This window comes from Peromyscus eremicus, chromosome 1 (assembly GCF_949786415.1).
Source record: "Peromyscus eremicus chromosome 1, PerEre_H2_v1, whole genome shotgun sequence".
Lineage (NCBI taxonomy): Eukaryota > Metazoa > Chordata > Mammalia > Rodentia > Cricetidae > Peromyscus > Peromyscus eremicus.
Window position 1 is genome coordinate 3307991 of NC_081416.1, and position 13421 is coordinate 3321411.

General features: G+C 43.0%; 1 protein-coding gene across 1 annotated transcript in view; it reads right to left on the bottom strand.

Annotated features, from left to right (window-relative positions):
- Window positions 1–1232: 1232 nt before the first annotated feature.
- Atrnl1 (attractin like 1) overlaps window positions 1233–13421 on the bottom strand; it is a 582942-nt gene continuing 570753 nt past the window's right edge. Inside the window, exon 29 of the mRNA XM_059256021.1 lies at window positions 1233–3610. Coding sequence (XP_059112004.1) covers window positions 3489–3610 — 122 coding nt within the window. The 3' untranslated portion in view covers window positions 1233–3488. The remainder of the gene's footprint in view (window positions 3611–13421) is intronic.

A 13421-nucleotide genomic window follows, 5' to 3' on the forward strand; every position in this document is an offset into this window, starting at 1 on the left:
AAACCAACAAAACCAAACAAAGACAATCCTCAAAATGACTCATGGCCTTGGTCCCTCCTTGCCTTGTCTGTGGGTGAGCTTGGCTCTGAGGCTCTGCTTAGATATCATCAAGGCCTCATCTGAAAGATGCTGTGCTTCACCACAGATATAGAACCATGGTTCTGTTGCTCCAAATGTCAGGCAGGGTTAGAAACCTCCAAATTCTAGAGGCATAAGATGTGTTTCTGAACAAACATACCTGGCTTGAAAAGATGCATAAAAATTAAGAGATGGATCCACAAATATGTCAAGTAGGAGGAAAGAACTGGCCTGGCCACCCCATGATCACCACAGCTGGGCTGCTCTGGGCCCACAGGGGGCTTTTGTCCATCTCTAAGGATGTCGACAGCTCTGTTTACCTCTCCCTTTACGGTGGAAGGGCTTCATAACTGCCCCAGCACCACACACCTCATGGCAGATGCTCTCTAAATGATCCATGGCAGGGGCAACGGCCACCACACAGACACCTCTGTCTTATTAATTCCCAAAGAAAATGAGATGTCAGAAAGTACAGGAAGAGTTGATTGGATAGATACTCTAATTAATGTTTTCCTATGCTCTAGAACATGACAGAGTTGGGAGATGGCTTGGTGGGTCAAGTGTTTGCCCTGCAAGCTTGAGGACCTGTGGCCAATCCTCTGGAGTCCACTGGGTAGACAGACCAGAGGATCCCTGGGGCTCACTGGCCTGCCAGTCTACATAAATCAGCAACCCCCAGGCTCAGTCAGAGATCCTGTCTCACAACCTGGATCAAGTCAAGTAAGGTGATAACATGAAGAATGACTGAGGAAGATACCTGCTGTCTCACACACACACACACACACACACACACACACACACACACACACTACACATCACTTTTCCTTCTTGCATTTCACTAACTTAGCTTTTCACTCCTTCAAAGCAATTATGAGAATCTTAACTCTTTTTAAAATTTACGAAACCAAATCATAAACACAAGCATACTGTGTTTTCACTATGATTTTTCTCTAGTTGCCCAAATAATGGTCCCAGGTTAATTTTTAAACTCTATTCTATTTGTCTGAAAGTGCTCAGACTTAGCAGTGAGATCTTAGATGATGAGGATTCCTCAAGTCATTCTATGCTGAAATGTTGAGACTCCCATTAAAAAACACCCAAATTTAAAGCAATCAGGAGGGGTGGTGGGAAGAGCAGGCCACGGAGAACGACACTTTTGGTTCACTTCACCTAGGGGTGAAGAATTTTATTTCCAGTAAAAAGTTTTATAAGCTGAAGATATATTGCATAATTGGCCACAGAGTTAACGGTAGAGTGTGACATTGCATTAAATTCCATAATTCTCTAAAATTCAGATTTTCAAGTGTTAAGAACCCTGTAGGATTCACAGTGGATGAGACTGGACAGCTCCTCCACACGGGCATTGACTGCTGGCGGCTTGGATGACTCAGACAGGTCTGGTGCACTTTACCTTTGTTGTATGAGCTTTCTCTAGAGACAACTGTTGGGGATTCAACAAAATGAGCAATTTCTTTATTTTCAAATGACTAGATCTTTATAATGACCAGTTTGGCCAATTTATTATTTCATGGGAAAATTCAACATGTAAAATGTCTAAAAGAAGTTGATCAAATTACTTGATTGTTTTTAGGAGACATTTAAAAATTCAGCTCAACTAGTTTTCTGAGAGAAAACATCCTGGGAAGTACCAATAACCAGCCCTCCCTCTCCCACCCAAACCCCACAGGCTGAGAGAAAATTACTAAAACTATTCTACAAATTCATCTGCTTTTGAGTGCATGGAAAATAGAGTAACTTATCATGCTAACATAAAGAATATATACTATATTCAAAAGGCTAGATATCAAAATAAGACAATCATGGTTAGATGTGACCTAACTATGTTTTATAAGATGCAGCTACATATTCTGTGGTCATTTCTGTGACATATTACACTCAGTCCTCATCAAATTAAGCTATGTATACATGGAATTTGAAATAAATATTCAATATTGCAATAGGGTCATATTCTGCTAATGTACAACCATGGCATGCAAGTAACTAGGCATTAATTGTAAAGTGTCATCGCCCTCCAGAATTCCAAAGAACATGAAAAGTATGTATACAGTACTGAACACTGATTAGATGTAATGACTCTGATATTAAACAAAACTACAGAGTATGCAGCAACTTTGGGTATCTTGTTCATTGTTCTCATCTCTCCCGTGGTCACTCTGAAGTCAACCATGGCCACTCCAGACTGAACTTCAGTGAACTTCGGTCGGTATCAGCACACAAATGACTGTCCCACATGAGAGCTGTCCTTCTGTCTTTCCTTTCTACTGTTAGTCGGGGCTTTGTGTCATCAGGAATGTTTTGGATGTGGCCAGCAATGGATATGGTTTTGGACTGTGGACATCTCCCCACATGGTGATTGCCTTGGGGATGGGAAATTTGCTGAGGCATGCTGGCCGGCTCCTGTGTGCTCACATTCTACAGGAAGGAGGTGGTAGCGGGGAGCTTGGAAAGTGTTACCTTTAAGATACATTTTGTAACACTTGTAGAAGGTCACTGAAATCCAGGGAACAGAAGACCAGCTAGAAGAAAATGACCCACTCTGGTGAACACTCAGAGGCACACTCTGGCCTGGTACCGCACGGTGATTCCCAGGCAACCAAAGCATCACCATTTGTACCAGAGACTCTGCTATCCAACGGCTGTTCTGGCTGTCTTCTTGTTGTTGAACCGGAGGCTGTTTGTGGAAGGAAGGGACTTGATTGCCAGGCAGTCTTTCCTGTGCTCTGTCCTTTCAAGAACATTCCCCACACTCAAAATTCTAACAAACCTCCTGCCACACACCATCCAGACCAACTCTCTGGTCCGGGTTCCCATTAGTTGAAAATTGTTACATTCTCAAATTGACTCTGGATACTATGTGGTCATGTGGAGAATTTAAACACATGACTTACACGTTATTAAATAAAAGCCTTGCTTTCATATTTATAATGAGACAAAACAGCAGTTACAGCTTCCATGATCTGTTCACTTCCCACTCGTATGCAAATGACCTACGTTTGCTAATGAGGCAAAAACTGTCCATTTCTCATCATTCAGGCATTATAAAATGTCTTTCTTTAAAGTCCTGGGATATAAACAGTTGGTTTATATGAATTACATATTTCCATCTGCATTAAGAAACAATATACATCTTTTTCCATAGTAAGTTATGTTGCTCTAAGCCTAAGAGAGCCATGAAAACTGACTTTAACACTTGTGACCATCAATACTGTTACTTTAAAAAAAACTCACTGGCATTCTTTGGCCACTTGGGACATTGCCCACTTAGAGGGAACTATACTTGGGCCCTGGATCCTAGGACATTAACCTCTGTAAAACCCAAGGCCACAGAAGAGCTTTAACGGAAGCCATTTGTGAAGGAAACCAGCACACAGCACAGAAGTGGTTTCCACTCAGACACAAGTTCCTTGACGTGTGGAGAGGTGTTTCCGGTTGCGGACTCCGGAAGTCTTGTCTTTATTGTCAGAAGGCTTCTGCTGTGAGATGTCTACCAGGGCACTGGCGATAGCAAGTCCTGGAAAGAAAGGAGGCAGGCATTTAGAAGCTCACACAGACATCTGAGATGGACAGAGGTGGCTCTGGATAATGCTAACACATTCAGCCATGAAGTGCTCAGGATCTGATTGATTATCTAGCAGTGAATAGCACACAAGAGACGAACAAGAAGCTAACTGACCATAATATTGGGCAACCGAAACAGAGCTTGGGGAAACATGGTGGTCGGCTGTGGACACTACCCCTCTTTTCTGTGTTTGAATATAGTTTGTTCTGGATGGACTGGGAATTTCCAAGGCTATTATTTTGCTTTTTTGCTTCCATAAACAAAACTCATTAGATATGTCTTTTAAAAGAAGCTTGGAGCACTGAACACTGACACAAGATTATCACTTGAGGTGGCTTCCATTAGCAGGCCAATGGCTTTCCACCGTTACATATCATGGAGCTGCCACATGGCTATCCAGATAGTTTTGTTCCCCTGAAAATCCTCTATTCAACACTGATGTATCTTTCTCCCTCCATAGCAAGCATGCCTCTTTTGTTTCTGTAGAGTCCTATAATTTTTGAGTAAAACAAATAATAGTCTAAAATTCTCATTCTTCATCAAAGGGCCAGAATGCTTGGCCTTGCTTCAGACCTGACTGAAAAACCCCGAGGTCTTGGAGAATTGACTCTGAAGTGAGTTGACCCAGTCCTTACATCCTCATGGGCATCTTCACATGCTGCTTCTCAAGGAAGATCTTTACTTTGGATATTATCCCACATAAGATGCTAGTGAATCATTTCATTCTCATGGGTCAATTTATTCTAAATAAGCTTCAAATATGATTTGGCAAGAACAGAACTCAGGGCTTTCTGAACAGAAAGAAATGACAATAAAGAACCATGGGACAAAGGAAGACCTTTAGGAGAAGGTCACCTGACCTTAGAAGGCCCTAACCAGAGGCCACTGGGTTCCCTCAAAGTAGATTTTGGTCACCTTCGACCCACCTGAGTGAAAGCTGGCCAGCGGAGTTGGCCAGTGGAAGATGTTGAACACTAGAGAAGGTGCGTGATCTTTTCCGCACAGGGAGGCAGGATGGAAGGAGGGATGTGGTGAGCTCATGACTAGACATGTTCTGTTTGAAGGGAAATACACTCAAGGACATCTAGAGACAGCGGGCAATGGTGGAGGAGCCACTACGGCTAGACAGAGAAGGAATTACAGTTGCAGCCACACGCACTTACCCTTTAGGGGCTGCTGCCAAAGCACCCTTCAGAATGCTAGCATCACCCTGAAATTTTTAGGGATAATACAGGCTCAAACTGGAAATAGGCTTGTTCTCGCTCTTTGACAGGCACATGTGAACTCTGGAAGTGCCGTAGACTGTGTTGTAGGGTTTACTCATAGTCAAGACTTTATTTCTTCACTTCATGGATGTGAAAGATTCAATTGAAAAAAGCCACAGCCTTTGGTTATGCTAACTGAAAGTTCAGATGGAGATCAGATCTCAAGTTTCCCCGGGTCTCCTGTCATACTTCTGTCATGATTTACAACTTCCCCATCCTTTGCTCCTGGCACCAACTTACCCAGAGACAGGCAAATACAAGGAGTAATATACAACTCCCTTACTGTGGGCAGAGATGACTTACACTAATTTTGATAAGTACTATGTCCAAATAGGAAATCATGCCAGAGCTCTGAAAAATACTTTTTCATTTACATGGGGCTCCAAACGTTGTCCCCCTTACTGTGGATGTGACATCAGGAGTCAGTCAAAAGCTTCAGATGCCCGAACGGGACATCCCGCTACTTCTCCACTGCCATGGTGTCTTTGTATTTGCGAGTATATGAAGTCCACAGCCTAATTAAAGTACTGTTTCTCACAAGACTCTCAGTTTACCCCAGGATTCTGAAGCTTGGGAACACATTGAGCTGAAAATTCATAAACCATATTTCAGTTAATATACAAATAAAATAGAAAATCATGCTTACTTTTAACTTGGTGGCTTTTGTGCTGTTCTATGAAAATGAACAATGAACCCTGTTTAGACTCAAAACTCTAAATAGCACTAAGCATGTTGGGAACCTTGGAAATCCTTGGAAAGTGGTATTTAAGTGCTGTCCACCCTGTGTGTTATAGAGGACACTCAGGATCAATTTGCCTTGTGCATAGGTTAGATGACATTTTCATTCAGAGTTGAGCTTGACTCCCTTACCAGATCTCAGGGTTTGTGGCCCACCGGGAGTTCAGATTCTCGTAATTATGAACAGCACAAAGATCATACTTGTTTGTGTACCTTAAATGTCAAATGTAAGGATTTTGTTTCTGATTTTACATTTTTTTTACATTTGATATATGGTAAACTTTATAACCACCAGAACAACCCAGAAGTTGCCAAGTCTTCATCCTACCTGCCTACAAGGGTAAGGAACTGAAACAGGCCCTGTCTTTCCGCACTGTGTAGGGACACACGGATGTGGGAGGCCTAGGTGTTGGCATACTTTGTTAGTCTGCTTTCTCTTTCATTAAATGACAAAATGTCAATTTAATAGCTTTTAAAGGAGGAATGTTATCTCCCTCCATTCCCCTAATAAGTTGCATGTGAGGGACAGACTGGACATACAGACAATATTCAGACCCTAAATAAGAGCTCAGACCTGTTACCAGCTGCCTGTTCAGAAAACCAGCCTATGAGCTGCAAGGAGCAGCCCAGGATGCCATCGAGCAACAAGTCACACTGGCAGGAATGCAGACTGCCATGAATGTGGTGGGTGATATATTGTGTCCCCCAATGTATTGTGTGCCCTAATAAAGCTTATCTGAGGTTCAGAGGAAAAAGCCAGTCACTATAGTAAACACAGAGGTTAGGCAGCGGTAGAACATGCATTTAATCCTAGCATTCGGGAGGCAGAGATCCATCTGGGGAACAAGGCCAGGCATGGTGACACACGCCTTTAATCCCAGAACTAACCATAGAGGTCTGGAGGTCTGTACAGACAGATAGGAAATGTTGTGGCAGGGCAGAGAGAGGAAGTGAGATGCAGAACAGAAAGGCATATAGGCATAGTTATACAGGAAGTAGATCTCTTTGGCTGAGGATCTCCAAGTGGTAAGAACGTGCTGGCTTCTTTCTGCTTTTCTGATCTCTCAGTTTTTTTACCCCAATATCTGGCTCCAGGTTTTTATTAATAAGACCATTTAGCAATTCATGTTACACATGAAGGTTCAGTAAGGACAATTAGGGCTTAATGAATAACCAGGCAGCCTACCTAATCTGAACCTTCAGTTCCAGTGTGGGACAACTGGAAACAGGAAATGTTCACCCTAACCAACTGTGTAGAACACTCACTTCTAGTTAGCTGATTTATAGCTCCCGTAACCAACACTCTCCAACTGTGTAGAACATTCACTTCTAGTTAGCTGATCTACAGCTCCTGTAACCAACACTCTCCAATCTAGACATATTGGCATCCCCTTGTCCCCTGAAAGCCTCCCCACTCCATAGCCTGATGGCAAGTCTTCCACTGAAGGTGACTGACTCCCTTCCAATGCACGCTCTTGAAATAAACACCTTTCACTGGTTTTCATGTAGACTGTGGTTTCATTTCCTCATTGGCAATGATGATGAGATACAGATACGAGTAACCTCAGATCTTTTCTGTATTTTAAAACAAGGTACATACCGACCACATAACCCAGAAATGTGTTCTCAGAGGTGCTCTACTGCATCCACTGTCTCCCACTCTGGAATGCCCAGAGCTTCTCCCTGCCAGGGGCTTTCCTGGGATGACCCTCTGCCATGCACCACGGGAGGAAGAATGCCATCGGCTCCTGCGCAGTGTGGCACGTGCTGATTGCCACTAGAATTCCATTAAAATAAGGTCACTTCAGAGGATAATTTTTCAAAACGTCACACAAATCATCTGATGAAATCCACTTATTGTGTTCTCTAGGCCTCCGATAGTTCCTTGTTATCAAGGCAATACAATTAACTGTGGGAACAATTCATTATCTTAGACTGGTGGTCTAAAGGAATTTCATTTACCATGTCATGGTGACGCGCCAGCACTGCGGGCTGGTAGAATGTACATCAATATATATCCATACATTCAACAATAATGCTAGGGTTTAAATATTTACTGGAAGCCTTAGCTCTCTGTACTTTTGATTCTTAAATATCAGACACCGTGACACATTATTTAAATTCCAAGTCTAAACCATATAAGAAAGTCCACCTCCTGTTTCCCCATCTCCCAGGATTTCCTGGTATTTCAAACGTGCTACCCTGGATCACCCAGGTGGGCACACGATGTGAAGGAAGCAGGTGGTTACATCAGAATTTCCCTCAGCAAATGGGCTGGATTCAGCAGTCACGGTGCTGGGTGCCAACAGTCAACAGAGCTGTTTAGTAAGCAGGAGAACAATGCACCAAGACTAGACGTAGATGGAACCTCAACTGTATTTGCTTCCTACAATTTGAGAACTTCACCTCTCTGTAAGTACTTGCAAACATGTCTGGGACAGAGAGGAACATTTATAGCTGATAATCCAACACTTAACTGGCAAATACATCTTCTTCAAACACTAGCGACACAGCAGGGGTTCAGTTATTGTTTTAAGACCCTGGTTTTCCCCATGGAAGTGAAGTGGTAACAGGAGGTTCTGGTAGTAACAATGAAACTGGAAAATGACTGATGCGTGTTTCTTTGCAATTATGCAAGAACAATTAATAAGTACAGTAATAAATACTGCACATCAAATGCAACTGCTTCGGAAAGAATATCCCAACGTCATACACGGACACTGTGCTTACATTTTATATTTCAATAGAAACCTTGAAGAAGTCGTTCATTTTGAAATGCTTTCCTCCCAAGTCTGTGTAAAAGCAAGCACCACTATATATTTTAATTTTCCAGGAAAACAGCTTCATTAGGCGTGAAAGGTTAATTGCAGGTTTAAGTGGAGTTCAGAGAATGGTGCAGGGTCTGTACTGAATTGCACAGTCTGCTTCAGAAGACAGAATGAGTGCTATAAACTGTGTGCCCCGCTGAAATGTTTTACTACCTCATTTACTATCTGTCTTCTTTTACTGCTTGTATTTGTAGTTCTTCTAAACCTTTAATGGCTACAGTTTTATTTCACTGTAATCAGATTTAAATGGAAATACCATGCTGGGATGTTTAAATGTTTTCCTTCTGATTCTATATAGCTACATACTTGTGATCAGAGCCTTGGTAATCCTTCACATGATTAAGAAAGTGACTTTGGGAAACTTTGATGTCACACAGACTCTCACCATTGTGCAGCCGCCACTGAACACTCAGTGTGGCCCTGCTTGCCAATACTCAGCCATGGCTGGATGCATAATTAGAAAATATGCATTTCCATTTTAATTTATCTGTTGGAAGGCTAACACAAGTGAAGTCATTATTAGGCAAAACTCCAAAGGTTACATTGTTGAATAAAAACTGAAATACTTCAAGTGTTCCAGACACTGGAATAACAAATGGATCAGTAATACTTGTCTGAGCCTTAAAGGAATGTTTCCCCTCACCTACTAAAACTCACTGACCACCACAGATGCCAGTGTCTAAATCTAAGTGATCTTTGTATTCTGTTTATAAAATGTCATTGGGCCTTTAACACACGATAATATTGTGTAATTTCATTTAAAGGCACAGGGTTTGAATTATAGAAAATATAACCATATAAATCCCATGGACACATGATCCAGGTTTCTATAACATTGTTGAGCATACCCTTTGACTTTGTATGATGTGATCCCTCATTGGCTGGAATGTGCTGTCTAAAATCATTATTTAAAGCGAATTCCCATGATGCTTAGCAGGTGGGGCTTCCTCCATTTCTCATCAGTTCTAATTTTAATTACACTGTAGGAAATTTTACTTGGTTCTTTTATATAATTTTTATTTTTAGAGTTGTGACATGTAAAAACCCCAGCCTTTACCACACCAGCTTTCCAAGCTGGGAAGTAAATTTGGAACTCAGCCGAGACTTCCCTTTTCCCAAGCCAACTGAAACAACCATTCTGTGCAGCGTTCTCGCAGTGGCGAGTGGAAGATTGTGAGTTTGCGGTACAGTTGAGCCTACCTAAGACTCTGTCTCAAAACAAACAAGACCAAGACCTTAAACAAAATAAAAGTTCTAATGTATAATAATCCCTCATTTTAAGACTAGTAATCCTTAACTTCAAAGTGTTTACCACTAGTTGAGAAACTGAAAACTGGCAATATTGTGACAATGGCCATATTTTGTTTTTCATTGTGTAGAGAAATTGTATCTTAGTGTTTCTTAACTAAATAAAATTATGTATGTGAAAGTATTTTGTAAGCTGTAAGGTACTATTGCAGATTTCATCAGTAAACTACAAATGTCTCAAAAACTCCCAACTCCTAAACATCAAAAGGTTATCTGAAGAGCAAGTCACTTCATAGGGAAGTATTCCTTGAATGTCTGCTGTCCACAGGAACTGCTCTTGTCCCTAAGTGACAAGAGAGACAGCAAGATGTAAGAGACCTGCAACCCTCGGAACTTACAACAAGAACATGTTGACTTCTGACCAAGCTATGGTGACGACTGTATATGAAGGACGTCTCTGAGTGCCCGCTACCTAAGATTTCAAAACTGTTAGTTACCCAAATTAATGCCTCCTCCCTGAGGACGAGCTTTTGTGGAACCAGAGGTGCCCTGCAAGCTTCCCAAAGAGGGGACAGCCAAGTGCCCTGCACAGCTGTGACGCATGTGAACATAACAATGACCAGCATGGCATCATGACCCTAAGGCGGCAGCAGTGGCAAGAATCCTGCCAGTAACCAACAGCTCTCTAATTAACAAGAGAGAAATCATGCCTGGCACTGGACACCTAGCCAGCTACCTGGGCTGGTGAGGTCATGGATCTCGGGGGGGACCTACAACCATCACTTTACTAACACAGCATGATACCTAAGAACATTCTAAATATTTGTCCTATACCCACAGACAAGTGCAGTCTCACCCCCATCAAGGAAACTTTTTGCAACAGACAGGGACCATTACAGAAAACCACATCCAATCAAAGTGCGAAGCTGTGGAGCCAAGTCTCAGTGGATACATCTACAAAACACTTCAGCATCCGACACAGGGGACATTTTGGAAGAGGAGCAGCAGCAACGTTGTAAGGGCCAGAGGATCAGGGGGTTTGCAGTGAGATTGTGTTCCTAGAAATGTCAGAAGCTCACCCACAAAGTCTCAGCAACATGACCGTCTAAACATGAGCTGAACGAGGACAACAGTAAATGAGCCGAAGTGGACGGGGAAAGACCACAGGCTTCCACCCCACACAAAGAACTACAGGCAGCTAAGGAATATGAGAGTGAGAGAAACAGTCTTCCCTAGAGAAGAGCACAATACACACACACACACACACACACACACACACACACACACATACACACAAGTAACATTATACAGACTGGACGGGTTTTACACACACACCACCACCACCACCACCACCACCACCACCATCACCACCACCACCAACAATTAAAAGAGGACATGAATAATTTGAAAGGTAGCAAGCAGGGATATATAGGGGTTGGAAGGAGGAAAGGTAAGGGGAAAATGATATAATTATATTATCTCAAAATAAATGAAATGTCAGTTGTCATCGTCATCATCACCATCTGAAAACTCTAAAGCCAAATAGGAAGGAATGGAGAAAGCACTGGGAACTGTATAACTGTGATGCTGTCTCATGGTAGCATTCATTCATTCATTCATTCATTCATTCAAAGCCAAGTGTGATTGTGAGTTAGAATGCCAGAGAAGGGGGACAACACACAGAAAGACAGACTGGAGGACTCTCAGACAGCATGGGCAGTGAGCTGCTACTGTACTCAGTTCTCAGGGCTGAATTCTCCTGATGCTGTGGGGAGAACAGTGAGAGCTTGTGAGGACATGCGTGACTGTGTATGCTGCTGATGCATTAGGGAACTTGAAAGTAGCCAAGATCACTGATAAGCATTGTTTACATTAATGTTGCTTGAGTTATTTCAAATTCGACTAATGATTAACTTGCGACTTCTCGGTTAAAGCATGCCTTTTCATTCACCCTCTAGGCTGCTCCTCAAGACCATTCTGTTGAAGTGGGTCAGGGAGCTATTTTTATCCTGGCTTCACAGACGGCCAAAATGAAGCAGAGTGTGCAAATGACTAGTTCAGTTCACACAGCTGGTGGGGTACAGGGACCTGAACCCCCGCCCCAGATCGTGGAACTCTAGCTCTGTTGACTTTACAGACGAAAGAAAGGAGGAATCTGTGGCTTGAATACAGACATCTACTGCAGGACTTTGAGCCAAAAGAAAAGGCAAAACACACTGTTACAGATGTGAAATCAGTATGGTCCAAGGCATTAATTACTGTCGATGGTAATAAAGGCCATGTATCAGCAGCACACACAACAACAGTGGCACAAAACAACGTTTTGTTACCATTGATCAAAAGCATGTACTAGGCCAGGCATTGCCCTCAGGACTGTATGCACATTATTGTAACAATGTATGCAAATAGGTGTGATGGTCCAGGTCCAGTTGATTAACAGGTATGGAGGGCATAACGCAGGCAACGTGTGGTAGCTGGCCGTGCTCGGAGAGCATGGAGCTGGGGCAAAGATACAAGAGATCCTGGCTGTGCTGCTGACTATCACACATGGGTTTTTAGTTTGCCAGCCAGAAATATCACCCCGATCAACAGGCATGGAAGGCACACAGGAGCAGGGGAGAGGCTTTTTTTTTCCCTTAAACTAGAAAGGGAACATTAGTGGTAAGAATAAAATGGGGTGCACAGGGCAGGTATTTTGGATAGATAATTATGAGAGATGAAAACTCAGCAGACCAGAGCTGACTCCTGTTTTTCTGGCTCGGATGCCTATGTATCCAAACACTGTGCAGAAGCATATGATTGAAAGGAATCAGCCAGGCTGTGTGTGTCCTAGACACAGGGACTGTGATGACCTGGGGAACATCCCAGGGGCTTGTATGGGGAGCAACACTAACTGTTGTTGTAGTATCTAAAACCAGAGCAGGTCATAGATCCAAGTTTGTTCTCACCCGGGAAAGTGCTTCTGGTTGACGTCAGGATGGGCAATGGGGCAAGAAGCAGTCCTGGCCTCTGCATTAGCCAAACACGGCGCACCGAGCACTGACACCTGCAGGCAGGAACAGCACAGAGGGGAATGTGTGTGGCCCTTGTATTGCACTGGGCCAGAAAAGGTCTTTCAATGCCATTGGCAAGTACAGTTTCCTGTGCTCCTGGGCTGGGCCAGAAGCAGACCTGGCAGGGAGCTGGACACCCTGCATTGGAGGGAAGGAGGCCACAACAGCAGAAAAAGGAGAATGATATAAAGAAGATGGCCAGCAGTGCAGAGGACAGGTGCACCAGGGAGGCAGGGACAGGTGGTCATGGGTTCTGTAAGGACTAGCCCACAAGTGGCCATTATAACCATGGGCCTTGTTTCTGTCTTCAGTAATGAACCCCCACATTCCATGGCAACTTTAAGTCAGTTGAATTTGTGGCTTCCATTTTTTTTTTTACTTGACTGGCAATTCAGAGTGTCTCTGGAAATATTTCTAAAAAGTTAAAGTTGGTGGCTCCTAAGATTACCTCTTGCTCTTCAAATGTATGACTCCAGCTGGTTTTCTTCAGGAGGTCACTGGCAAGCCTCCAGATACTGTCCCTGACCCTCACATGTGCTATTATGTGGCAACAGAATGAGCCAAAGATCACCAAGAAGGCAGAGGACTGGTGGATCCAAGAACATGTCTAGAAGTGAACATTTGGTCTTGT